Below are 26,143 nucleotides of genomic sequence, written 5' to 3'. Positions count from 1 at the left end.
TTCAAGATTTTGAAAATTCAGATCTATTTAAAGCTGCACAGTTAGCCATATTCCATTGACTCCCATACAAGTTTAGAAGTTAATAGCAAATCACCCCTTTTCTGACAGTGCATAATTAAGCTGAACAAAGGTAAAGAACAACTATACCTCACCTGAGGAGCCTCTGCTGATTAAAACCTGAAATTCAGCATTAAGCCTGATACCCTTCAAATGAGTGAAGGCCAGCTGAATCCTGTGGGCTTATCAAACCTCACCTTCTGTAAAGAGTATTACTGTACCAGGGCTGTTGGCTGTAATACATGTTATGTGAAGGTATTGCTAGCTACAGTACTGCTATTGGCCATGAACAGCTAGTCCTTGGAATTCCAGGCTTTTCATTTGCTTTCTGGATTTTGCAGGGGAACAGTGGCAGGATTCCCTAGAGCAGTCTCCAGTTATGAAGCAAACCATGTAGTGGCTGCATCAGTCAGTGCTTATATCCTTAGTAATACTTAGAATAGAATCATAGAATTGTTTAGGTTGAAAAAAACCTTTAAGATCATCAAGTCCAACCATTAACCTAACACTGCCAAGTCCATCACTAAATCATGTCCTTAAGCACCACATCTACATGTCTTTTAAATAGCTCTGGGGATGGTGACTCAACCACTTCCCTGGGCAGCCTGTTTCAATGCTTGACAACCCTTTCTGTGAAGAAATTTTTCCTAATATCCAATCTGAACTTCTCCTGGCACAACTGGAGGCTGTTTTCCTCTCATCCTATTGCTTGTTACTTGGGAGAAGAGACTGACACCCCCCTCGCTACAAGCTCGTTTCTGGTAGTTGTAGAGAGCGATAAGGTCTCCCCTCAGCCTCCTTTACTCCAGGCTAAACCACCTCAGTTCCCTCAGCTGCTCCTCATAAGACTTGTGCTCTAGACCCTTCATCGCCCTTCTTTAGACACTTCCTCTCTCCATTCCTGTTAGCCTTGTACAACCTTTCCAACTACATGGGGTGATCCCATTTCATTTTGCTACCCAAGTGAAAGACTTCATCTAAATTTTGCATCCATATAGAATTTCTGTTGATACAAGCTGTACCACTCTACCAACATCATTCCTTTTATATTCACACTCGGAATAAATGTCTGAAGAGAGAAATGTTTTTGGTGTAACTCCCTTTTGAAAACAAGATCAATGCAATCTGCAGGAGTTCTTTAATCACAAAACTGAGGTAGAAGCTGAAAAATAAAGAATCCTGTAAAACCAGTATGAGACCAGCTGGCTTGGCAAGAGGAAGCCAACTTTGTTCATATTAGTTCGCAATGAAAATACCAGGCATGAACTGAAGTTAAAATGACAGAAATTTTACAGAAAAAAAAACATGTTTGTAAGAGCAAAATAACCCTAACATCTCATATTTCTCTCCTATTCAGTTTGAAGCTGAAGTCTGTTTGATGTTAGAAAGTTACTTACTAAGACCTAGACATAAAGAGTTTGACAGGGATACGAGAAGATAGCTTAGGCAACTTCCTAACTCCCTTCCAGTTGAATTTTATCAAACCTAAATTTAATAGCAGACCGTACAAGAGCTGCCAACAAGGGCTCTAGCAAACTTTACAAACATGAGCAAGCTCTAGTCACCAGCATCAGAGAAGCAAATTATCATTCAAGATTAAAAATAAAAATCAATTCAAACCATTAATGTTTACAATTTAAGAATAGTAAACCCTCCTGAAACCATAATTTGGTTGCTATTGTAATGGATGTCTAAACATTTTAGAATTTTTTTAAGCCTGTTATAATTAACTTCATATGAAATTGTTTTTTGTCTGTACAGTACAAACCCAAGAAGAATTTTTAGTGATATGCACTTCTAGATACGCCAAGAAATTCACCAATAAGGTGAGAGTCAAGTGTATACTAATGAAGATTTTAAATAGCTGAGGCTACTGCAATGTAAAACAAGTACTACCTCTTTTCACTTTTTTGAAATTATGCTTTCTATGATTACACTTGTAACTGGAAACATGTAAACATAAAAGGGGGGGAGAAACATTTATTTGAGGTGCTCAAATGTTTTTTCTGATTATTATGATAAAAAAAAAGGAAAATACTTTCAAAATCTGAAAGACTGAAAAAGACTTCAACAGAAGCTTAATCTCTCGTGCACGCCAAACTGGTATCAGACATTGCATAGGTCCACTTTAATACCCAGTCTAACCACACCTCATGCTGCAAACTTAGGCTCTTCATTTGTTTACAATCCTATGCAAATCTGGGAGCACGCTATGTAGCCAAACTGATTATCCAGGTGCCTATATTATCCAGGAAGTCATATAAAACTCTTAAGTGCTGAATAAAAAGCTGCCTTGACCACAATCTCTGATCAGCCACTGAAAACTGAGCTGGGTAGAAAAAACAAACTGTAAGCTTCCAGTATCAGCAAGCTAGTGCTAAATATAATGATGAGAACCTGACACAACAATCTGAGTTAATCTGCAGTGGTGAGACCTGGCAGGCTTCTAAAAAAAAAAAAATCACTTACCTTAACATTGAAGATCTAGCCCCATTTTAAATCAAATTATACCGTACGTATAAAGAAGAATGTTAATCATGCAAAATAATTTAATTCAGCATCACTAACATTGCTGTTAACTTTGTTCTGCATCTTTTCTTACCATCACACGTTCTGACTTTAATTAAAAAAAAAAAAAAAAAAAAGAGTGGCATGCCATCACCTCTCAAGGGAAAGAAATAACACAGCATAAGACAAGGACAGCCAGATCATACCTCTGAGGTTTACGAATATCCCAGAGTCCCACACCTTCCTTAGAGTTGGCAGTAGCCAGTAATCTGGGTTCTACTGGATTAAACATCACACTGTGAAAGGCTGATGGGTAGTGTGCCAAGCAGAAGGGGTCTGTTGAAAAAGTTGAGATTTCAGACATAAGAACAAACGATCCATACAACTGTTTGATGCAATGAGTTTGGCAGCTTAATACGGAAACAGCATAACAAGATCTGAAGATATGGAGACACATTCAAACCATTTCTCAAACTGATACATCCAAAGCAACATAGAAGCTGAGGTTTAAAATTCACCCACATGTACATTAACTTTGTCTAATTATGGAAAAGGACATATACTGGATTTCAAGATGCCATTTTGCTTATGAAAGGTTATCAGAGTTAAAAACTAGTCACTCGAAGATCAAGTATTTGAATCTTCTTAAGGTTCATGACAAAATGGTCATCTAATAAAGACTATACAAGGGGGGTATTCTGAAAGCTTCCTAACATATTCCTGGAAGCATCCACAGCTATTGATGGTCACCCAAACTATAGATGTAGCATCAATTGCTTATATGGGAGAATAACATTACAAAAAGTGAAATAAGATTGTACGGAATTCAGTTCAAAGCAAGCTGCCAACCCTGAGGAAAAGAGGCCTGCCACCTCTTAAGTGCTGTACAAGCAGCTGTACAAGTAGACAAGAAGGGTGTTCCTCTTGTATAAAAAAGTTTAACAGTTGGCTTCTGCTGTTCACACACAGAGTTAAAAACATGCTCCTCCAGACTCTCTCCCTCTCATCTTGGTTAGTGTAACAAGACTGTTTGGCCTGCTACTCTGCCCTATTCATTCCATCAAAATGCTGTCTCCATGAAGAGTGGGGAAAAGCCTTGACTCTGTCATCCTTCTCTGTATCTTTCTGCTAGCTTTATGGCTTTAGGCACAATCTAATTCTCTTTGTTGTGTGTATCTTTTGTGACATGCTGCCACTCTTTCACTCAACTAAGAAACCAGAGTCAATGCCTATTCCGAGCCAGGGATTATGCCAGACTTTTCCATTCACTGTTTGCTTTGATGCAACCAGTGGTGCTCATGTGCCTGGGAGGATCTGTTACTGCCCTTCTTTGAGCCACTGTGTGCAGGCACCTTTAGCCCCACAAGCACCTCCAAAGGTACTTCATTTTCTTTCCTCGTATCCCTCATTAAGACATCTAAAACATGGTTAAACAGACAACCCTCCCAAATTCCCAATACCTCCTGCAACTACTGTCCATCAAGCAACTGAGACAGAATTAACATTGATTTGTCCTGCCCCATCTGTATCCTCCTCTTATGCTCTATTACAAGCTTTTTGGCACAGGGACTTCCCTTTTTAGCATTCACTTAGCAGTGATCAAAACAGAGGTCTCTGACCACGGCTGAAGCTCCCTAGTGCTATTAATTATCATAGGAGGCAAAGGTAAAGGGAAGAACAGTCACAAACTTTTGTTCTGCCAGCCTGCCCAAAGGCTTTAGAGATCGCTGTTGGCCTGCTGGCAGCTCCAAATAAGGTTTAACACCAGAACTGACCTTCTACGTTTCCATCATCCAATCAGATCCCTGCTGGGACATAAAAGGCTGTGCTATTAAAATGGCAGCCCCCACTGAGAAGCAATGCCCTGCATTAGCTGAGTGGAATGACAAACATCATCAGACTGCCAAATAAAGGAGTTGTTTTTAAAGTAAACTTTAAATTTGTGTACGTTTGTTTAGTCAAATCATTGTCACTAATTACTGGTGTTTTCCTTCACACCTTTATTACCAATAACATGGCCTGATACCAGTTTTCTTCTAAGATATCAAAAGTTGCCTTTCAGCCTGTCAGAGAGATTACAGGAGCTAAACTAATGAGGCACGAAGACACTTTAATGAAAAGTAGGGGGATTACTTTTTTATTGTCCTTTATGCTCCTTCACAATTGTAGCTCTTATACACTGGAGCATGAAAATATTTCTCAAGGGAGAAGCTCAACACTATCTCTAAGACAAATTAAAAGTGGGTTTATAAAAATTACTGCATAAATCACTCAGCAGTGCAAGACAGTGAGAAACAAAAGGGGAATGAAACTCCTTTTCCAGCTTCTTTTACTGCATTATTTTAAACTAGGAGGTTATTTGCAAGATTTTAATGAGCTGACCACTCAGTGTAACTAACCATACTCATGCTAGCAGGCATAGTACATATTCCTGTGAAAATACCGTTGCAGACAAGGTATTTTCAGTGACAAGCATTATATTGCAGTAAACTTCAGCAGGGCTCACATATAAAAGCTGACTGAGGACTCCTATATAAGCATGCAAAAGCCCTTTATTTAAAATTCAGACAACCTAAGACACTACTCCAAAAAAGCCCCAAATGTACCACAGCCAACACTTCTTCACTCGCTTTTCACTGGTGCAGCCTTCTCATTCAAAGTCTCAGCAACAGTAAAAGCAGTTGCAAGGTTCAACTACAAGAAGGACAAACCTCATTTCATACAATTTCAGAAACTCAAATCAGATTGGACATTAGCTTATGATACTGAGCACCTTCATACAGATGCATTTAAGCATCCAGTCCTACTGACTGTTGGCATCCACTGTCAGCATCAGGTAGTTCCCCTAACACAGACAGATCTTCATGGTGTGGAGTTCAGGAGAAGGCAGTAAAGGAGCATTTCACCATTTCTAATTTGGAGGCCATATTCAATGTCTGGTCTCATCGCTTGGATATTATGAAAACAGAAAAATAGGGATGAAGTGACACTTGGATTTACCAAAGGTAAATTAGTCACATCAGACTAATTCGATCTCTTTCTTTGATGAAGTAACTGATCTTTTATACAGGGGAAAAGTGGTAGACCTAATGAGGACTAAATTCACACGTGGTATAGTACAAGTTTAGCTACAGGCAGTTGGGATTAGCAAAGGGAGTTGCATGGGGTAGGAAACTGGCTGAAGGGAAGACAACAGTTCACTGTGCTAGTAAAGAACTTCTGAGCAAGAGGAAGGTTATTAATGAGATCCTCATAGACAGGGAAGAGACATTATAGATATTTTTATTAAAGACTGTGATATGCATATACTGAGTGTGTACATAATTTTTCAGAACATTTAATAAAATGATCAGATGGGAAAGAGATAAGGGGTATCACAACTGCACAAGACAATCAGAATTCACTGTATGAATCACACTATTGAAAATTGAATGCAGTGCTAGTATATTTAATTTTTATTTATACGAAGGCAACACACCTAGGGTAGGGAGGGCATCAATAAGCAATCTACCCTGAGTATTTTGGTGGGGCTTATAAAGACAGACCTAATTCTGGATACTAACATTCAATAAAGCTCTTATGATACTAGCAGCTCTAAAAGACTCCTATGAGACTATAAAGTATGTCTTGTTTCACCTTTAATTTCATAGTCAAAAAGGGACACAATCACAGTCTAGAAGAGTTATCAAATTCACTACGTATGGAAAAAGCTAATTCCGTTAAACAGCAACTTTGACCTAACAACAAATGTGTACAAATTGCCACAAAATACATAAGCTAGATTTCAGTGCCATAAACAACTTTCCTGTAAGATCAGTAGAAACTATGAGTTAAGGCAAATGCATTTAAACAGCTTACAAAAAAGATCAAAGTTTATTTTAGCTATGAAGGAAGGGAACCAGATTCTGTACTCCTGCAGGCTGCTCAGTTTTAAATTCTCAGCTTTGTGTTCTTTACGACGGGGTAAACTCACAACTTCATTTACTGAAGTATTACTTAAGTATTCATATACTGAAGTATTCCTCTCCAAAGTTATGCAACTACAGTTCTAAACTGAGATTCTTCAACCTTAAAACTGCAGCTGTAGAAACACAGATTGCAGTGTTTTGAGAAGCTGCAGGTTTGTTACACAAATCACCAGTATTCAGTTCTGTTTTAAAAAACAAAGATTGGAGTAATAATTCAACCTCCCTGTTACCACTTAAGGGCTCTAAGTTTCCAGACAACCAGAAAACATTATGCATAAGAACAATTCTCAGTGTCACAGGGAAGTATATAAATAGCTTTGGAAAATCATTCAAATAAAAAGTAACAGCTTTTAAAACCCAGGTTATAGACAAACCCCCCCCCCAAAAAAATCCACCTTCCTAATGGATTTCAAGTTTAGCAAAACATTTTTATTGAAGAAACATGTCCTTCACTGCTTCTTCACTCAAGTTAAAACCTCTTCGTACCAAGCTCTACACTAGCCTGCACTATATCCTGGTACCCCAGGAAGTCAGTTAAGACAGTAACACTTAATTGTAAAGACCAGGGTGTACCTATCACCAGCCACAAGAATTATGCCTCGCTTTCACCCTTCTCCAACACACCCTGTTTGATTTTCCCAGACAAACATAACTTTTCCCCTCCCTGCTTTGCCCAAATTCTTCCTAAATCAATGATCCTTTCCATGTAGAGATCTCACCTCCATGGGAAGACTCTCGAATGTCCCAAATAAGTACACGGCCATCATCTGAGGAACTGGCAAAGATGTTGTCATTTACTGGGCTCACTGAAAGGCCGTACACTGCATCTTCATGGGCAAACACGTCCAAGGTCTGAGTGCTGGAAAAAGAGACATACAATATTGTAATTCCTTCTTCTTTTGCTGTTGTTTAAGAAAGCAAAGTATTTACAGCTTTATCTACCTAGTAATACTTAGTGACAAGGTTTATGTAACATCGTAAGACCATCCTTGTATTTAATCAGAGTAAAAAACAAAGAAAAAGCCCCTGTAGAGTGACCAAGACATCATGATAAGAGGAAAAAAAAACCCTCAGGCCAAAACCCACACATTAAAAACTTCAGATACTGCAAGATGCTATAGAAATCATGTTGTATTAGATTAAGCTTGGGAGGAGCTAATGGGAAAGGGAGAAAGGTCTTGGGACCTGTAGACTATATTTTTACTACTTAATGTAAAAAGGAAAACAAGACAGAAGTTCATTCTTTAATACAGGCTTCTGTTTTGTCCAAAAGTTCAGTTGAAGCTCACAAAAGAGCAACTTTCCAGCTGGCTTGTTTAGTAAGTTTTCTTGGTGCTCCAGGATAGACCAGACCTATATTTTTTCCATGTAGGAAAAGCAGCAAAAAAGAACAAAATAAGTCCCCTGAAAGTACCTAGTTTCAGCCATTTCACAACTATAAAAAAGTCCCTTCTCTGTTCTTTTCCTAACTTTTCAGGTCATTTTAAAAGGAGGAAATAGTGGCATGGAGAGACAAAAGCTAAAACATTAAGACAGAAGATTCTGGGGTTGTTTTATTTCTTTGGCAAAACCCCTTTATTTCTTTAGAGAATACACTTTGTATACAATCCCTGTACCTCATGGAAACTCCACCAAAGAGATCCCATGTAAAATCAGTGTTTTGTTCACATGGCAATTGATGTTCTTAGTGTTCTTAGTGACAGAAAGGCCAAAAAATCAGTAACAGAAAAAGCCATTTAAAAGTATGACAAAGCAGTTGATACACCAAATGTCATCATTCAAGAAGACAGAGTAACTTTCTACAGAAACCAATCAGAATTCGGTGTGCCCGACTAGTAAGGTTTCTTTCAGAAGTTCACACAAATAGCCTTACAGGAATGAATGCTATATGCATTACAACTGGACTTAGCATACTTAAAAAAACCTCTGATAACAAAAGCACATTAAAAATACAGACATATCAAAAAGACTTCTTAAAACATCTAAGCAAGACATAGCAGGAAAAAACGTGTTATACAGAGAACTATCAAGGACAAAGATTTCAGAACACAATAAACACCAGCATCTAAAATTGTGACATTTACACATTTAATTAAAAAAATCAACAACAAAACCAAAACACCAAATAAAAAAACCCTCCCAAAACCAAACAAAAATGCACAAAACTCACATACCCCCAAAACCCAAAAAGTAAAATCAAAACAAAAAAACCCAAACACCAAACAACATAATATTCCTGAGAAAGAATTATAAGACAAAGTTACTTTTTCCCAGCTCTTGTATAAGACTTATACAAGAAGTAAATATAAGGTATGATGGAAGGCAGATGTACACTAATCAGTTCAATGAAAAAGGCTTTGGACAAACCTAGCAAGGAATATGTCCAAACTATGTTAACCAGGATTCAGGCAACTCAAAAAGATTTAAGGTTTTATATTTCTCTGTTCTTACATATATCTCTTCCTGCTTTTTCTTTATACTTGATTTTCTTGAGTTCATATTATTTAAAAGGTTATTGCTTAAATCTGTAGAAGTTACTAGTACAGACCAAAATTTTAACTTCATAGTTTTTTTACTTGAAAAGCAGTAAGCTCAAAAGACATGGTATCTTGAGAACTCCAACCTAATACATTATCACTACAGTATTATTTATATTTTGACTAACAGCCTAATCTTGATGTAGCACAACAAAGCCTAATTCCCAACTGTTTTGCAGTTTTGGTAAAAAAGTATCAAAATAAATATGTTTCACATTAGTGAGGAGAATTGGGCAGCTGCATCCAAAGTTTTAAAAGGTAGTTAGGTAGGCCAAGCACTAGTTTTCTTAACTACAAGTCAGGTGAGTGTTTTGAAAAACAAACAAAAAAGCCCGTATGTGCCACAATACTTGTATTTGTGCCAGAATAATCTGGCTCTGAATCTACTCAGAACCTACTATGCTGCCTGCAGGAGAGCATATGTATTTAATAACCATTCTCTTTCCCAAGGTCAAAACGATGCAGTGCTGAAAAAAAAAAATGGGATGATGGGGAATACTTCATTCTAGATATGAATTTAGATAAATAAAAAGCATGTTTCAGGATTAAAACACTGTGCTCTTCTCCCAGACCAGTAATTTAAACCAAAAAGTGCTTCTGGTGTAGTTGACATTAAGGGAGCTCTTGAAGCAGTGGAAACACAAACTGTGTATTTACCTTTCAACATCATGGAGTATAACTTGCTCATCATTGCCTATAAAGAGAAATATAAACACTTAATATCATGTTCCAGTGATTAAAAAAGCATTATAGTGGAAAAAAAATTTTTTTTTTTAAATTTTCTATTTCAAAAACAAAACTGAAGCAGAGAGAAGACAAGTTCAGTTGCCAAGCGGTCAGCCCTCTGCTCAGTTATGTGAAAGGCTCCATGTGACATTTCCAGTCATGATCAAATGCACCAATCCATTTCATCTGCTACTGCTCAACAAATAACTACTTAACGGTGTTACTGATCGTTCTTTGTTCAGTTCGAGCTCAAGTTTTGGGATATCTGCAGTAAAGAGAAGAATATTATATGAAGCAGCAGAATACCTTTAACTCTCATGCGAATACACCCTTCTTCCTGCTCAGAGGATGCTCCATAAAATGATAATGGAAGGTGAAAAGAGATGCCATAAGCAAAATGCATAGGGCTCCCAGCTCAAATGCTGCCAGTTCACACCATCAGCATTCAGGGGTTTGCAACCATTGAGAAGGCACAAACGTGACAGCCAGTGTAATTTCTTTTGTATTAACAAAAACCAAACCAAGTGATCAGACAATCATGTCACTATTCTTTGATCACATCCATTGAATACAATGGAAACTAACCACATGCATGCAGACTAAGAGGGTCACAGCTACAAAGTAATTCCACTGGTTCATGCAGTGTTTTTCAAGCTACAGCAACAGAGTATTCTTTTAGTCTCTGTATGAATATTAATTTATCTAATTTGGCACCTCCTCTTTAGAAATATTTAAGGAGACACACATTTATATTTAATTCAGAAGAAAAAAACCCAGAAAGCCCACAAAGTCATATTTTTATGCTCAGTATGTCTTTGTAGTTGTGATACCAAGTTGTGAAGCTTTCCTAATGTACACCAAAGCCAGGGGTTCAGAAGGGGCAAGATTTCATGTTATGATTCTTAAGCGTTCAGTTGACTCAGTTTTCATTTATCCCATACACATTTCAATTCTGTCCCAACAGAAGAAATATGAGAAAGTTTCTCTTTGACTAATGAGGTGTGAGATTTTTCTACATCCACTTGCTCTTTGCACAGGCTCCTAGTTAAATCGTGCCAGCCTTAGACAACTGCAGTAGCTCATCTTTTCCATGGTACAATAAACAAGTCACTTATGTATAAGTGTCCTTTGATCATTAATTGCAATGGAAACTTCCCATTATACATCACAGGCAAGGTTTATATGTAGTAAAGCTATTCCAGTGCCTATGTATTTCACCAGTGAAAAATGTAGCCTAGTTTCTACAGTGACAAAATTCCCTCCAGCAGACACTCCTGCTCCTCACTCTCCATACAGAATCATTCTAGATGCCTGGCTTCAGCCCTCTAGTCATCATGGGATCAACCTTCCCTTCCATCACAAGCTGCAAAATGGGAAAGAACGAAAGGAGAGGGAGGGAGAGGGGTGTGGAATAACCACTGCTTCTCTCTGTTTTGTGTGTGGGAGGAGGTGGTGGTGACAAAAATCTAACTAAACTGCTTCTGGTAAGGATTCATCCCTGCAGAAAATGTCACTGCTGTTCAGCCCAGTAGGGTTCCCACTTACACTGTTTTACTTTCACACAGGAGAGTTCATTCTTCATTGAGAATAACTGGGTTGTAATTGTACACGCAACTCTCCCATTTATAACCTCACTTGTTTTGATAACTGCAGTTACGATGATCAGAAAGGCAAGAAGTATCTGCCATTCCCTTCAGTTGCACCTGTGAGGATGAAATACTGCAGAGCACACAAAGAGGAGCACAGTTAAGGTAGCCTAAACCCTGTACCTGTCACATCAGGCCTCTACAGAAACAAACTCAGTTCCTGGAGGTTTATTTCAGCTTTTCATATACCAAACATTAAATGCAAAAAAAAAGTCCATGCAGTTTACTAAGCGGGGTTCTTTCATTTCAAATGCTGCTCTACTCTCAGTGTGTGTGTGGACAGAGAAGGGCAATAATATTCTTCAGAGATGGGAACTTCTTTCGTATCTTGAGAGAGTTTTTTCTCCAGAGATTACATGCAAAACACTGTCCACTCAGCTCCTGCCTTCCATTTTTGTAATAGTTACATGTGGTGCGCGCTACACATGCACTCCTTCAAAGCAAAGAGCTTTGAAATTCCTTGGATGCAATCCAATTCATACTGAAGTGGAAAATCCTTTCTCCTCTGCTATCAAGAGCTGCTTTAGGGAAAGGTCATCAGATTCTAAGTCATTAGTCGTTGGCAGCTTTATTTACAGAATGGAGTTCTGTGCACCTTTTGCTAGTTTCCATACTCTAAGTTTTCAGGGTTTTTTTGAAGATTCCAACTTCCATGATTTGAATAGAACTCAGAACTGGGGGAGATGATGATCAATAGATCTTAGGACCCACAATTCTTTCAGACCTTTTAAGAATCTCCCAGAACATTGTTGAGTGAATAAATATAGTTAGCCCCATTTCACTGACAGAGATAAAACAGATGGTACATCTAGGCCATGCAGCAAAATGACTCTTTACAAGGGATCCAAGAGTCAGACTCACAGCCCTTGCAGATGAGCTCTGTGTATCTTGGTGGAGCAGCTGAAAGAGTTCCTGACTCCTCCAATGGAAATAATTTCTGGCAAAGGCACAGTTTGTTTATGCAAACTGGAGGAGGAAAAAGAGGGAAGAACGGCCAGTTTGTCTGTGCATCAGCTGTCACAGCTCATCTAACCTGGCATTTTAGCAAAAATCCACCACAATCAATGACGTAAATCTTTAATTGTGGGTGTTAACTGCAGTGGCAAGGTTCAGTCAAACCACTCTGTTGCCCTTCCTGTGAAAACAGTAGCCTCTGACAGGATGGCCCAATGGACAGAGGGTTGAGTTGGAAATGAAAAAATACCATTACAGCTGATCCAGCAAGATTTGGGACAGTTCGTTACTTGAATATTTATGTAAGGTTCCATTTTTCTGAATTCAAACTCAAGTAAAACAGACTCCAGCCCAAAATTTCATTGGAATCACTCATGCAGAGACATTCATTTGAATACAGTGTGGACTGCTCTTTCTCATAAAACAAACAGCAGTCCCCAGAATCAGAAGACAGACATCACTATTTGACATTTTTGGAGTTTTCCCCACCTGAGAAGTGTATCTGAATCATCTAATCCTTAAAATTTGACACCATCTTAAACTTTGTCACACCTTTTTTTCTAAGGGATGTTATAGTTTTAACACAGTGTTGAAGGATCGGAAACTTCCACCATTCACATGTGCCTAGAATCAACTTACAGCATTGATTCACAGTTCACAGATCTTGGTTCAAAAAGGTAATGAAGGGCTCTGACCAAGCAGTCTCATTGTATCCTAAAATAAGTCTGTCTGTATGTTAATGGATATATTGATGAAAGATACAAATTCCTGTCCATTCTATTATCATGTCAGATAGAGAAAATGAAGCACAGCAGAAAATTACACTGATTGCATTCTGACAGTCTTGTGCCTTTTTCTTCTTAATACTATTTTTCTCCCTACCTCAATACTTCAAAAATCAAATGGTGAAATGAACCTAAACTCTAGGGATTATTACCCCAGAACAAGTACATGTTCACTTTCCTTATATTAGTTTTAAGACTGAATTAAACTTTCTGTTAAAAAGTGAGTATCATCAAGGCCAATTAGAGCCCAACGTGCCAGCAGTTCTAAAAGGCAGACCCTTATCGAGTGAGGACTGAAATGAGGTCTGAGAAAACATGATCCACCAATAGATGGCAATAGCCCTTCATAAACCATCTAAGGGTGCATTAAAATCAGCTAGTAGCAGCAGAGATTTTCAGGTGACAGGCTTGAGTGCCAGAGAGGATGCAGAGTCTGCTCTCAGTACAGCTAAGAGGGAATAACAAAGACCATCTTGCACAGTCTGTAGCGCAAGTAGGGGCAGACTGGACCCAGGATTCTCATGATAGCTCGACATACGATGCGCTTACACCAGGGTTTGGGAAGAGGAGAAGCATGACCAAATTGAAAATGTTGTGCTAGCTAAAGTATTCCCTGTTCCCAAAAGAACCTTCAGCTGCTGAGTGAGGACACCTTCCAGATCCTTAGGAGACTATGGAAAAGACCTTTCATGTGGGGCAGGATCTCGCTCATAGCTTCTACTCCAAGGCATTCACAATGGAAACTCCTGTGAAATCAGGGTGCTCTTCCTTCCTTACCTCCAGAGAACACTTTTGTATTGCCACTGTTGAAAGCTAGGCAGAAGATATTAGAGTGATGCTCCCCTTTTAGCTGAACTGGTTTGACTCTTGAGTGGATGGCTTCTTCCATACGCCAAAGTAAGACGCGGCGGTCATCCCCTCCTAGAAGAAAGAAAGAAAATGTGCATTACTGCCTGAGCCATGTGTAAATTGATGACAGACAAGTTACTTAACTCTGCAGTTATTCATATAAAAGGCTTTGCTGAAATCCTAATCTGCATAAAAAAATTTATACCTCGCAAGGGTTTAGATATATAGACACACATTTACATTAAGATGCCATGCTGTCAGGTATTCAATTAATATTAATGAAAACAGAGGAATCAGCAGGAAAAGTCTGGATTAAACAGCTGCCATTCTGCCAATACATAGTGACAACCTATAGCAACCTGGACACTCAGAATTTTACTGGCATGTGAAATTCTGTGGCAAGCTGTAGATGAATTACATGCCAAATTAACATATGCATGTTGGCAAAATGCTTCTACACCAACTCCTTGTTGCCAGCATCACTTATGTTATTCATAAAACAGGAACTTTTCTTCCCCTTTCACCGACAACTGTATCTCCTTCTAGCAGTCTTTGCAAAGCCTTCATAGCATAGATTGGCTACAGGACTGAGATGTGGCCATAAAAAGATTTTACTGAAGCATTCAGAAGTCTTCAGCATGCACAGTTATGTCATGCTTCTAGATCTGTAAAGATTAACACAGACAATTCTGAGGTGAACTCCTGAAAAAGAGTAACTGGGGAGAAAGACATTCAAACTCTCTCTTGCTTTACAGCTTGCTGTACTTCTTGCCTAGGTGCAGGTCTCAGTTCAGAGCTCTATATACAAATATATTTAAGCGCCACCTCCTCTGTCTGGTAAACTGTCAGATATAAAATAAATATTAGACTCTGTTCATGCTTCAATTGCATTAAACTATTGTTGGTTCAGAAGAGAAGAAAAATCAAGATACTACTGCATTGGTCAGCACTTTCAACATCAATTTTAGATGCCTGCAAAAATCTGAATAAAGCTTCTTCAAGTCAGACTCAAAATATTTTTGGTATTTTCTTTAATAACAAATGAAAGAGAATGGCATCACAAGTCAGAAGTGCCACATGCTGATTTCAGTTGAAACATTTTACAGCTTCTTTGCACAATCAAAAGCATAAACTCGGTGCCTTCTGAGCTGCTATCCAGAAGGAAAAAGGCATGAAACAGAGACAAAAGGAAACGAAATTAATTGGTCTGCGGTTTACTTCAAGAAGAGGTAAATGCATAAATAGAATTCATGACTACTGTTAATCAGCATCATATGATGCTATTAAGAAGTTTTCCCATGGAACTGAGTTATGTCAAACATCCTTTAAGTTAACAGTCTCTCAGTCTTTAAGTCTCCTAACAGATTTTATGACAATCACTTTGATAGACAGTACAGCTGCAAGTTATGCTTGCCCATGCTCCATGAAATTAATTGTGTATTCCTCCTCCTGATTTTGTACTTTACAGAGCGAACAAGAATACATGATAAAAATATTTGTGATGCATTTGATAACTACTGGGAATAAGAGTCAAATGTGATGGGTCCAGAAAAACTCACAGTAATTTATGGTCAACTAAACTAATGGGAGCTTAGATTCCTTTTTGTCTAGAAATAGGAGAGAAAGCAGTATTTGCACCCTAGTGATAGCAGATGAGCTAGCAATAAGGAGACACAGAAGTACATGACTGCTGAAACATATGACCACGTTAATTACACTGAAATCAAGAAGTGATTGTCAGGCTTAAAGTGGATACTTTCCAAAGCTGCCAACAGCCAGGTCTTAGAGTTATCACTACCTGGCAAACATTTTAAGCAACATTTAAGGCTGGTGAACACCAGCATTGCTTCTATCAGACTACATTTATTGTCTTTCAAGACTTCTCTAAAAGGCATTTCATGGCAAAACATAGTAATATACTGTTGTTAATTGTTACCATAGCAAACCAATTTGCAAAACCACTGCCGTAAGTCTACACATCCTCCTACCTGCTAGCACAGCCATGTAGGTGACTCACTTTAACAGCAAACTCATATTCATTTCCACCACCCACCTCGTTCAGGTACGAACAAAAATAATGAAGATATCCAAAGACAATAAACATTATTGTATTACAGTATGGTAGGAGCGGGATAAATTGTAGGAAAGTCTCTGACAGTGTTAAAAGTTGCCACTACCTTCTTTTTTATAAGTTCCCATATCTTAAGTGCTTGTTTCCTTTGCCTCCAGTTTAGAAATAACTCTTTCTACTGAATCCAAATGTATCTCTTCCCAGACACCTAGATCTCCATGAGACTTTGGTACAAAGGGCCCTACTATTAAGTATCCAACACTACAGTCGTCTGAGAACTATGTTTGCCTTTGTGGTGGCACATGTTCCATAGTTTAGGAGTTCTCCTGTCCCTTCTCCATCTATGTATTGTCTTGCACATACTTGTCTTTGAGAACTTCTACACCTCTGTTTCATGCCTCAGCTTTATTCCTCTCATACACCACTGAGACAGAAAATGTCAATAAAATTATAATGTTAACTGGGTTGGAAGTGTGTTCCCTTCTAACTTCAATTCAGTTATTCCAGAAATGCTTCTGACTTAAGCCCAGTTCCAACAGAAGGAAAAAGCCTTACCAATGTGTCCAGTCAGAGGAGGATTTGTGGCAGAAAGAGAATTTTAGCAGCCTCTACATCCTCATACGAAAGAATAAAAAGTGTTAAGTCCCAGGCAAATATACCCAAGAAAAAGCAAGTCTTAAGTGACTGAAACCAGAAGGGGGGGCCAACCAGCAAATGCAATCCAAAAGCTGACTCTTAGAAGTTAGAACAAGAGGGAAGAAAGAAGGGAGGGACACATGTATGGACAGATACAAGGGAGACAGCAAAGAAAATGTGAATATATAGAGCTCTTACGTTCTGTAGAAAGGAACCATGATTCATCAAATGCAAACTGCATGCACATTACGCAACATAACTTACAAGTCTGAGGACTATAGGAAACTCCAGGCCTACAGCACCCGTTCTGTACAGCTGATCAGTGAATGGAGATTAATTAAGACGCCTGCAATTTATGGCGGATTTATTGTGCATGTACACGTGAAGTAGAAGCCACTCAACACACTTCAAAAACCACTAGACCCGCTGCACAAACTTGTGGTAACTCCACAATGCTCCCCAAAAGAGAGTAACTGTATGGCGAGGGTATGTTCTTGACATGATACAGAGCACATACCAACAGCAACAAGTTTACTACACATTTGGGAAACCTGGATATATGGCCTCATATGAAAATACCTTAGCCACCAAGGCTCCACATGTAGATTTTCTAGAAGTTGAAGCCCCACATAAAGGCTTGAATTTGTAATTTTTCAGTTCATGATGTCAGAAGTAGTATGTTTGGCATCTCCAAAATGGAAATAGCTTCACTTCCACCTTACTTTGCTGATTCTGTTTAGGACTGACAATTTGAAAAGCAAAAGTTTGTGTGACCCAGCTAAGAATCACACAATGACATTCTACAGTTACTTTTCAGAAAGGAACCACATTTTAAAAGATTTAATTAGTCAAGTACTTCAGTGTTCATTATGGGTCAAACCTGCTTCTACATTCAAAATCAAAGTGAGATGGGAAGAGAAGTCAGACTGAAGAAGTATTTGTGGTCAGAGAGGCTGGAAATTTTATCATCTTCCCATATTACTCTTGATGTAGAGAAAAGCAGTATTCCCTTTTTTTTTTTTACAAGCACACATTAACAAAAAATACATAAATACATGTTTCTTCCCTGCCCCAAAGTCCCTGGAATACTTTGTTAATGGTTTGGGCTTTCTGACTAATGTTGATGACAGACACATGCAGGATTAATGAATTCTACCCAGAAGATACATAACAGAACATACCTAGAAAGAAAGCTTGCATTTCAAATCTTGGGAGCTATTCTGAAATAGATTCTTAAGTAGACAAACACTTTGTGTTCACCCTTGACAATCTTCTAGCTCCTGTGCATCCAAAGTGGACCCTCCCAAAAGAATTAGAAGTGCCTTTTCTTCGTGGTTTGCCTGCTTCAGAATGGTTTGTGCATGCTGCGTATCCCAAGATTGGAGGCGATGGGGTAGATTGAAAGGGCTCCCCCCAAAAAGTTCTTTCTTTTGTTTTGCTTTGGCTGAGTTTTTTGTTTTCGGGGTGGGGGTGGGGGGGTGTTGGTGGTTTTCGGGGTTTTTTTAAAGTAGCAGAGACAAACACTCCAGGTAGAACATGCCTATTCTAGATAACTGAATAGGTCCCAAATGACTCAGCATGGCATATATTTCAGCACAAACACTTCACTGCCTCCACAGTTCCTAAACTAAAGCATTCTAGTTTTGCCCTGCTTTTCACAGAATCACAAAATCATCTAGGTCGGAAAAGACCTTGAAGATCACCTAGTCCAACCCTTATGACAGTTCTCAACTACACCATATCCCTCAGCGCTATGTCAACCCTACTCTTAAACACCTCCAGGGATGGGGACTCCACCACCTCCCTGGGCAGCCCATTCCAACGCCCAACAACCCGTTCTGTAAAGAAATGCTTCTTAATATCTAGTCTAAACCTTCCCTGGCACAACTTGAGGCCATTACCTCTTGTCCTATCGCTTATTACTGCGTTGAAGAGACTCATCCCCAGTTCTCTGCAACCTCCTTTCAGGTAGTTGTAGAGGGCAATGAGGTCTCCCCTCAGCCTCCTCTTCTCCAGACTAAACACCCCCAGTTCCCTCAGCCACTCCTTGTACGACATGTGCTCCAGACCCTTCACCAGCTTCGTTGCCCTTCTTTGGACACACCCGAGTAATTCAATGTCCTTTTTGTAGTGAGGGACCCAAAACTGAACACAGTAATCGAGGTGCAGCCTCACCAGTGCAAAGTACGGGGTAAGATCCCTTCCCTGTCCCTGCTGGCCACGCTATTTCTGATACAAGCCAGGATGCCATTGGCCTTCTTGGCCACCTGGGCACACTGTTGGCTCCTGTTCAGCCGGCTGTCAATCAACCCCCCAGGTCCCTCTCTGACTGGCAGCTCTCCAGCCACTCCTCCCCAAGCCTGTAGCGCTGCGGGGGGTTGTTGTGGCCCAAGTGCAGCACCCGGCATTTGGCCTTATTGAAACTCCTACAGTTGGCCTTAGCCCATCGCTCCAGCCTGTCCAGATCCCTCTGCAGAGCCTCCCTACCCTCGAGCTGATCAACACTCCCACCCAACTTGGTGTCATCTGCAAACTTACTGAGGGTGCATCGATCCCCTCGTTCAGATCATCAATAAAGATGTTAAACAGGGGTGGCCCGAAAACTGAGCCCTGGGGGTCAAGTTCTTCCCAGAAAAAGTTTCCTGATCTGGTAACCTTCTAAATGGGTAATCACTAAATTTACACACAATTAGATTTGGAAGAAGAGTCTACCTCACAGTAACAGCGGTCTACCTGTAGTCCAGGACTGTTCTTATTAGTCCTAAAATGGTTCAAAGGGGGCCAATACATATCCTTGCCAAAAGCAAATCTACATAGCTTATGAAACACACTTGAGTTCTTGTGTGCTAACAGAAACACTTCAAAATCATATCAGTCACGACTTAAAAACTGCAATTTTAAAGTGCATTAGCCTTACTGATTGTGGACAAAGGTCAAGACTGCTACTCATCTGTCTGCCACATACCAGGTCCAGTCACTGAAGAACATACACAGCAAGTGGGCAACACTTCAAAATCATAACATAAAAGATTAATCTTATTGCTTGTATCTACTCAAGAAGTTGCACGAATCACAGAAAGTGGGATTGGATGGTATTTCAAGAAGTTGATCACTTAGTTGACCCTGGCCATGTCTGTGTAAGAATTATTCCCAGTAGGTGTATGTCTAGTTTGTTCTTAAAAAACCACCACTGAGGTAAATTTCATACCCTCCTTAAGCAGCTTTTTTCAGCACTTCATTATTCTTGCCATTAGGCAGATTATCCTAATATCTAGCCCCAGGGTGCAGTTTGACATTACATATAATCCCACTCCCCCTTGCCATGTGCTCCTGCTATTTTTCCTCCCACTGAATTCAGTGGTGATGCAGCCAGAGGGCGAGTAGGTTAAAGAAGTTGACCTGACAGCAAATCAACTCTCAGACAAACAACTTCTCCCTCCCTATTCCTTCACCCTGTTCAGATGCTTCCATCATACCAGTTTATGACTTTAAGCTATAAAAGTGACACATTACAAACAATTGAGAGGAGAAATAAGTGAATGGACTACAGGATGAAGGGAAAATGTAAGATCAAACAGCATCCTACAATCTTTCTTCCTATAATTTAAACCATTTTTCTTTGTCCTATTGCCAGTGGACAAAGAAGAGTTTACAACTTCATGTAATAAACACTTTTACACAGCTTAAAGACTTACATCTCTATTCAGATTTTCTTTCTGTAGACTAAATGGACCCCTTTCTTTCAGCCTTTAATTTTTCTAGACCTCTGATCATTCTTCACACCCTCTTCTGAACTTCCTCTAGTTCGGCCACATCTTTCTCAAAGTACAGTACCCAAAATTGAGCACAGCACTCCATGTGAGGCCCCAACAGCACCAAATAAAGCAGAATTACTTCACATGCTTTATCATGTCTGATCATATTTATGTTGTAATCTACTGTCACATTTGGATCCTCTTCTACATGACTATGGTCTAGAGTCTCTATAGTGTATTTGTAGAGTTGATGGTTTTTATTCACGTGCTATAGTCTGCACTTGTCCCTATCAAACCACATTACTTTTTTTTCCAGGTAATGTCTCTTAATTAAGTTTAAATTCAACACCTATCCTCTGAAATTATTGCTGTCTTTCCTGATATCACCTTTAAATTTTATGATTTCTCAGACATTAATGAAAACATCATGTAGTAACTTTACCTAAGATCCCTCCTCACACAGAATTCTGCTTGATACAAAGAGACTGAGATCAAGACTGTCCCTCTTTAAAACATACTTGATATACAGTCTCCTTACTTCAGAATTAATATTCCACTACCTTTGCTAGAGTCACCTCATTCCCCTGTTTTAGGATTATGCTCCTTCAGATTTACATGGCAACCAAATGACAGATGAATTTCCAGTACTTTCTTGTATCCCTACAAATTTACGATCACAGAAGAGCTATTAATTTTTGCATTATCTGTTGAGGGGAAAAGAAACCGAGAGAAAAAGAACGTAAGCATGGATTAAGTAAGCCTCAGATTATAGTACTTCCCAGAAGTTATCTTGAAAGTGCAGTTTAAAGTAGGGAAAAAAAAGTGGGAGGTTCTGATAAAGATCCTCATGTTTGTAAGAGATAGCAGGCATGAAAAATGACAGTCAGATAAACAAATAGAAAAACATATTCACCAAACTTGAGGATGGGAGAAAGAAAGCCTATTACACAGACTGAATAAAGATGATTTTTAAGAAGTTAAATTGCAGAAGGAGATGCTTGGCATATCTGAGGGAAGAAGTCAGTTGCATATCACTGCATGGTGAATTTCATTTCCATGCATGGACAGTCATGTGTTTCTCAAACTGTTAGCAGAAAAATACCACCACCTAGATATAGTGTGGCAAAGACATTTTGTCCAGTGAAATCTTTCAACTCCATGCAGCAGCTGGTTTTAACTAACTTCAGCCTACTTACACATTTCTCATATGTTAAACTTTCCTCTTCCCCTGTATCATTCCACAGATAGGTCTTTTCTGCTTGTCATACTGCATCTTCTCCCGAGTATCTACCACCTCCTGTCATTTCTTACAATTTTCTTTAATTCTTGTCCTTATGCCTGTCCCTTCTTCTAGCACACCTGCCCCAAAACATTAGTGCCTCTCTTTCCCCCCAACTCTGTTGAGTTCCATACAGGTACAGCAAACGCCTACAGACTGGCCCCCAACCCAACTTGCTGATCTCAACTTTTTAACTTGAAAACATGGTTAGGAACAAAATGAATTACTATTAAATGTGTAAATTCCAGTAGAAGATTTAAAGAAGTTAAGATACCAAAAAGTTTCAAACATGCTTTCAAAAGGCCTGCTGAGGCTTGTCTACACTGAAGTTCTCTCCAAAATCCTAACAGGAAAACTATCTGGAACTGTAATATAAACCCTGTTTAAGCAGTTTGAAATGTTTACTGAAACAGTAATCATTAGCCTTACAGACTTGCTTCTGGGAGATATATCAAAAAAAAAAAAAAAAAAGTGGGACACATACCCAAGAAAAGCGTTCCAGCCAATACTGATGAGAACAGCACTAATTTGGATGCAGGCTAGCATTGAAATGGCATCAGTATAGCCACTACAAATGCACTCTATCAGCTGTACTTAAAACAGCTCTAACAAGGTGTAAGTTGTTAACAAGTTAATTAGCTGAAGCAGACTCCTCTACGTTAAGAATATACATATTACTTAAGACTGAACAACTGAAAAGACTGCTTGCACTCTCCCTTTTCACACACTCCAATATTCCTCTTAACTCTCATAGCTGCTATAAGCGCAGATGGAATCATCTAACATCTCATCCTTACCTCAGCACACTGACTATTTTGAGGGAGGAGAGACCCACATGCCATCTATTCTAAGGTTTTATCTGCATTTGGAAGTCTTCTGAAGCAACTCTTTTCTAGAAAACTTCAGATTAGAGGCAGTTTATACCCTTCCTTTATCTTTCATCTGAGCTCTCTTTCTCATTGTTTTTTCCTGCTTCTGCTATTTCTCAGAGTTTCAAGATCAAGTATGACCTTAAAACAAACAAAAAAAAAAGAGTGTTAAGTGTAATTGCAATGAAGCCTGGGCTTATAATGGCATGAAATTTTACAGAGAATCCATAAATTTTTTGCCTTTTAATTTCTTATTCTTGACTAAAGAACAAAGCACCTGCCTGCTGTTGCTATGTCACATAAAGCATTCTAGATCTTACGGTCACAGATAACATAAAACTTTATTAAAAACAGTTACCATAATTAGAGCTCTTCATTTTCTCAGGGCACCAATACAAGGTCAGACTTAAGGTAGCCTGTTCTTAATTATCCCAAACTTGTGCATTGCTGACACACGTAACTTAAGCATCCTCTTCCCACCCCTGCCTTTTAAAATGTTTTTTTACTTGTTTCCTATTCATTTAATGAAATTTAGGAGGCTAGAACTCTAGTACCATTTATCTTCTACTTACAGAGGAAAAGCTTACCCCCTTTAAACATTCTGTAGCTTTAAGAGAAGTTAGGACATTGAAAACTGGACACAGTTTGAAAGCCTTCCTTTTACCTACGCTTCTTCACATGTCCACCTGATGGGAAATCTGCCTCCATTCTCTCACTGCACCTACCTTGACTCAGGCAGTTTGGACAAAATTAATTCCTAAAAGTCCCTTCCAGCCCTCAACTTTTATGCTTCTACCTAAAGAATGGATGTCAACATAGGTAACTGCATTGATGATGCCACATGACAAGACCCGAAGTGTCTCCTGAGGCTTTCTTGAGCAAGAAGAACAGAAAATACTGATGGTGTTTCCATCACTTATCATGGAAAATAAAAAAGCAACAACAGATGCTCTTGAGCTCTCTGTAGCACTTTAGAAGTAGAAATGCATAGCTCTACTTACAGCTGGAGAAGGACCAGTACTAATCAGCCTGCCAACTCTAGCACATCTGGGAACTTTAGAACAGATTAATCAGCAATTCCCTTCCAACACACACACGCGTATATACATACATATGTGTCCGTGTACAAATACACGTATTTATATTCACAAGATAAATGGATGTGTATCTCAAAAGTTGCATGTGCATATAGATAAAAGAATCCCTGACACTAACACTAAGATACTTCATGGACACTTACTCCAGAAATCACTGGACTTAACACTTTTAAGTTTCTTCAGATAAGAAAGTTAAATTTAGGAAGGTCCCAGTGTATCAGCTTCCACTATGTTTATAACATCTTACATGGCATCAGATGTTATATGTGAGGGGCAGGGTCCTGTGAAAGACAAATTCCCTACAAACACACAGGTTAAGGTGTTTTTTAGCTGTTTTTATTCTACCCTTGCTTAAAGGCAACTGAACAACCATAATAACTTTTTATTGAATCCCCGTGTTATTTCTGGAGTTACTACTGATACCTTTGTGTGACTGAGCCCACTTCTGCCCTGACACCCCGGCAAGGCAATAAGCTCAGCCATGCCCCCATCACCTTCCTCAGTAGCCCCTATCGCTATTTACATCCCACCAGAGGGTGGCCAAGCAGAACCGAGACCCTCTCGCCCCTCCTTCTCCCCTTGGCTGGTAACCAGGCCACTACCCTCTTGCAAGCGGAGAGACCACTCTCAACAAAGCTGCTACGGCCTTACGCCAAGGAGCTCTGCAGTTCCCCCGCGGGCCGCTGCCCCACACGACTGGGTAGGGACCATCCCCGCAGCGGCCCGGCCCCAGGGGAGGGACCTGCCGGCAGCCCCAGCCCGCGGGTGGGCAGGGGAAGGGGGTCGGTTCCCCCCCAGCCCGTTTCCCCCGAGGGCGTGGGGAGGCTGGGACACGACGCCCCCCGCCCGCGGCCTGCAATGGACACCGCGCTCAGAGGCCTGCCCGTCCCCCGGGTGGCGCGGCAGGGGCAGCCCCTCCCGGGCTGGCAGCCCCCTCCCCGCCGCCCCGAACGGCTCTGCCCCTTGCAGCGGGGCGCGGGGTCCCCCGGCTGGGCGGGAGAGGGGCGCCGCGGCCCCTCAAGGCCCGAGCCCTCGGGGCGCCGCGCCGTGCCCCGTCGCGGCCGGGATAGGCCCTCGATTCCCCGGCCTGTCGCTACGAGCCGCCCGAGGAGAGCGCGGCCTGCAGCGCCCGGCCAGGCCCCGGCCTGAAGTTGCCTCCTTCCCCCACCGCCCCTCCGAGCCCGGAGGCGGGGAAGGAGGAAGAGGCACCTGCGCCAAGCACTGCTGGGGTGGGGGGAGGCGGGCAGCCGGCCGCCGAGCCCCACAGCCCCTCCCCGGCTGGGGGGGAAGGGGGTGCGGAGCCTTCCCCCGTCCTCGGTGTCGCAGCTGATGTCAAGCCCTCGCCTCCCTCCTACCTGACAGCATCCCCCCACCCCCATGGCTCCCTCAGCCCCGGGCAGGCCACAAGGGGGACTTGAACCCAAAAAAAACATCACCACGAAAATAATACACACACACACCCCCGCCGCCCCCCCCCCAAAACGCGCCCTGCAAGGGAAAGAGGAGGAACAAAACAAAACCCTACTCCCCTCCCCCAGAAGAAGATGGGGGGGGTGGTCCCAAAGTGACCAGTTCCTCAACTAAACCGATCCGGTTCCCCGCCCAACACCGAGCGGGACTGCGGCCCCCCCCGGCCAAACGCCGGCCCGCCGCCTGCCCCCCGGCAGCGACCGCTGACCCCCGCCCGGTCCCTAGGGAGCCGGCCCGGGGCACGGCGTGACAAATATCACCCGGCGCCCACAATGCACACCGCGGGGCTGTTAACCCTCCGTCGACGTTCCCCCCAAAAATAATAAAATCCCCTTTTAAGGGGCAAAACACGCGAGCCGTCAAATAAAGGGGCACCCCCAGCGCCCTGGAAACACTCTCGTAAAAACTTTGTCCACGGCTTCCTTCCCCCCCCCCCCCCCCCCTAATAGTAGAATTTAAAACCTGTCAACCATTTTAGATCTCTACTTAGGAAACATTATTCCCGGGCACCGGTGGGTTTGAGAAACGACTCTGAGCGCCGCCGCAGCTCCCCTCCCCCCGGGCCGCGGGGGAGGCGGCCGAGGAGGAGGAGGAGGAGGAAGATGCTTTCTGAGGAGGGGGTGGCGGGAGGGGGCGAGGGACGAGGAGCGTTCGCTTTACCTGAGACTAGCCACTGGCCTCCATTGTTGGAGAATTCAATGGCATTGACACAGCCGAAGTGGCCCAGGAGGTCCTTCTTGTAGAGGTTCCTGCAGCCCCGCAGGCGTCTCCGCTGGAAGTCCTGGGTGAGCAGGGGGTCCCCCTCCAAGCCCCGCTGGGACAGGAACCCCACCACCGACCGCATGCTGCCCCCCCGGCCGCCTCTCCTCTTCATGCTGCCGCCTGCGCCGCTCCCCGCCGCTCCTTCCCCCACCGCCCCTTCCCCCGCCGCCGCCG

At 41.2% G+C, this 26,143-nt stretch overlaps 1 protein-coding gene across 2 annotated transcripts in view; it reads right to left on the bottom strand.

Moving 5' to 3' along the window:
* Window positions 1–26,125, bottom strand: part of DCAF5 (DDB1 and CUL4 associated factor 5) — a 74,568-nt gene extending 48,443 nt beyond the window's left edge. Inside the window, exons 1-5 of one of the 2 annotated variants that reach the window (XM_074868051.1) lie at window positions 25,868–26,125; window positions 13,959–14,102; window positions 9,728–9,764; window positions 7,253–7,392; window positions 2,772–2,901 (exon numbers count right to left, since the gene is read on the bottom strand). In XM_074868051.1, the coding sequence (XP_074724152.1) occupies window positions 2,772–2,901; window positions 7,253–7,392; window positions 9,728–9,764; window positions 13,959–14,102; window positions 25,868–26,081 (665 nt within the window). In that variant the 5' untranslated portion in view covers window positions 26,082–26,125. Of the gene's footprint in view, window positions 1–2,771; window positions 2,902–7,252; window positions 7,393–9,727; window positions 9,765–13,958; window positions 14,103–16,018; window positions 18,623–25,867 lie in introns of those variants that run through there. The other variant, XM_074868052.1, reaches the window with a different exon arrangement.
* Window positions 26,126–26,143: the final 18 nt, after the last annotated feature.

This window comes from Strix uralensis, chromosome 4 (genome assembly GCF_047716275.1).
Source record: "Strix uralensis isolate ZFMK-TIS-50842 chromosome 4, bStrUra1, whole genome shotgun sequence".
Classification (NCBI taxonomy): domain Eukaryota; kingdom Metazoa; phylum Chordata; class Aves; order Strigiformes; family Strigidae; genus Strix; species Strix uralensis.
The sequence above is the reverse complement of the archived record's forward strand: the minus strand, read 5'-3'. Positions and strand labels throughout refer to the sequence as shown.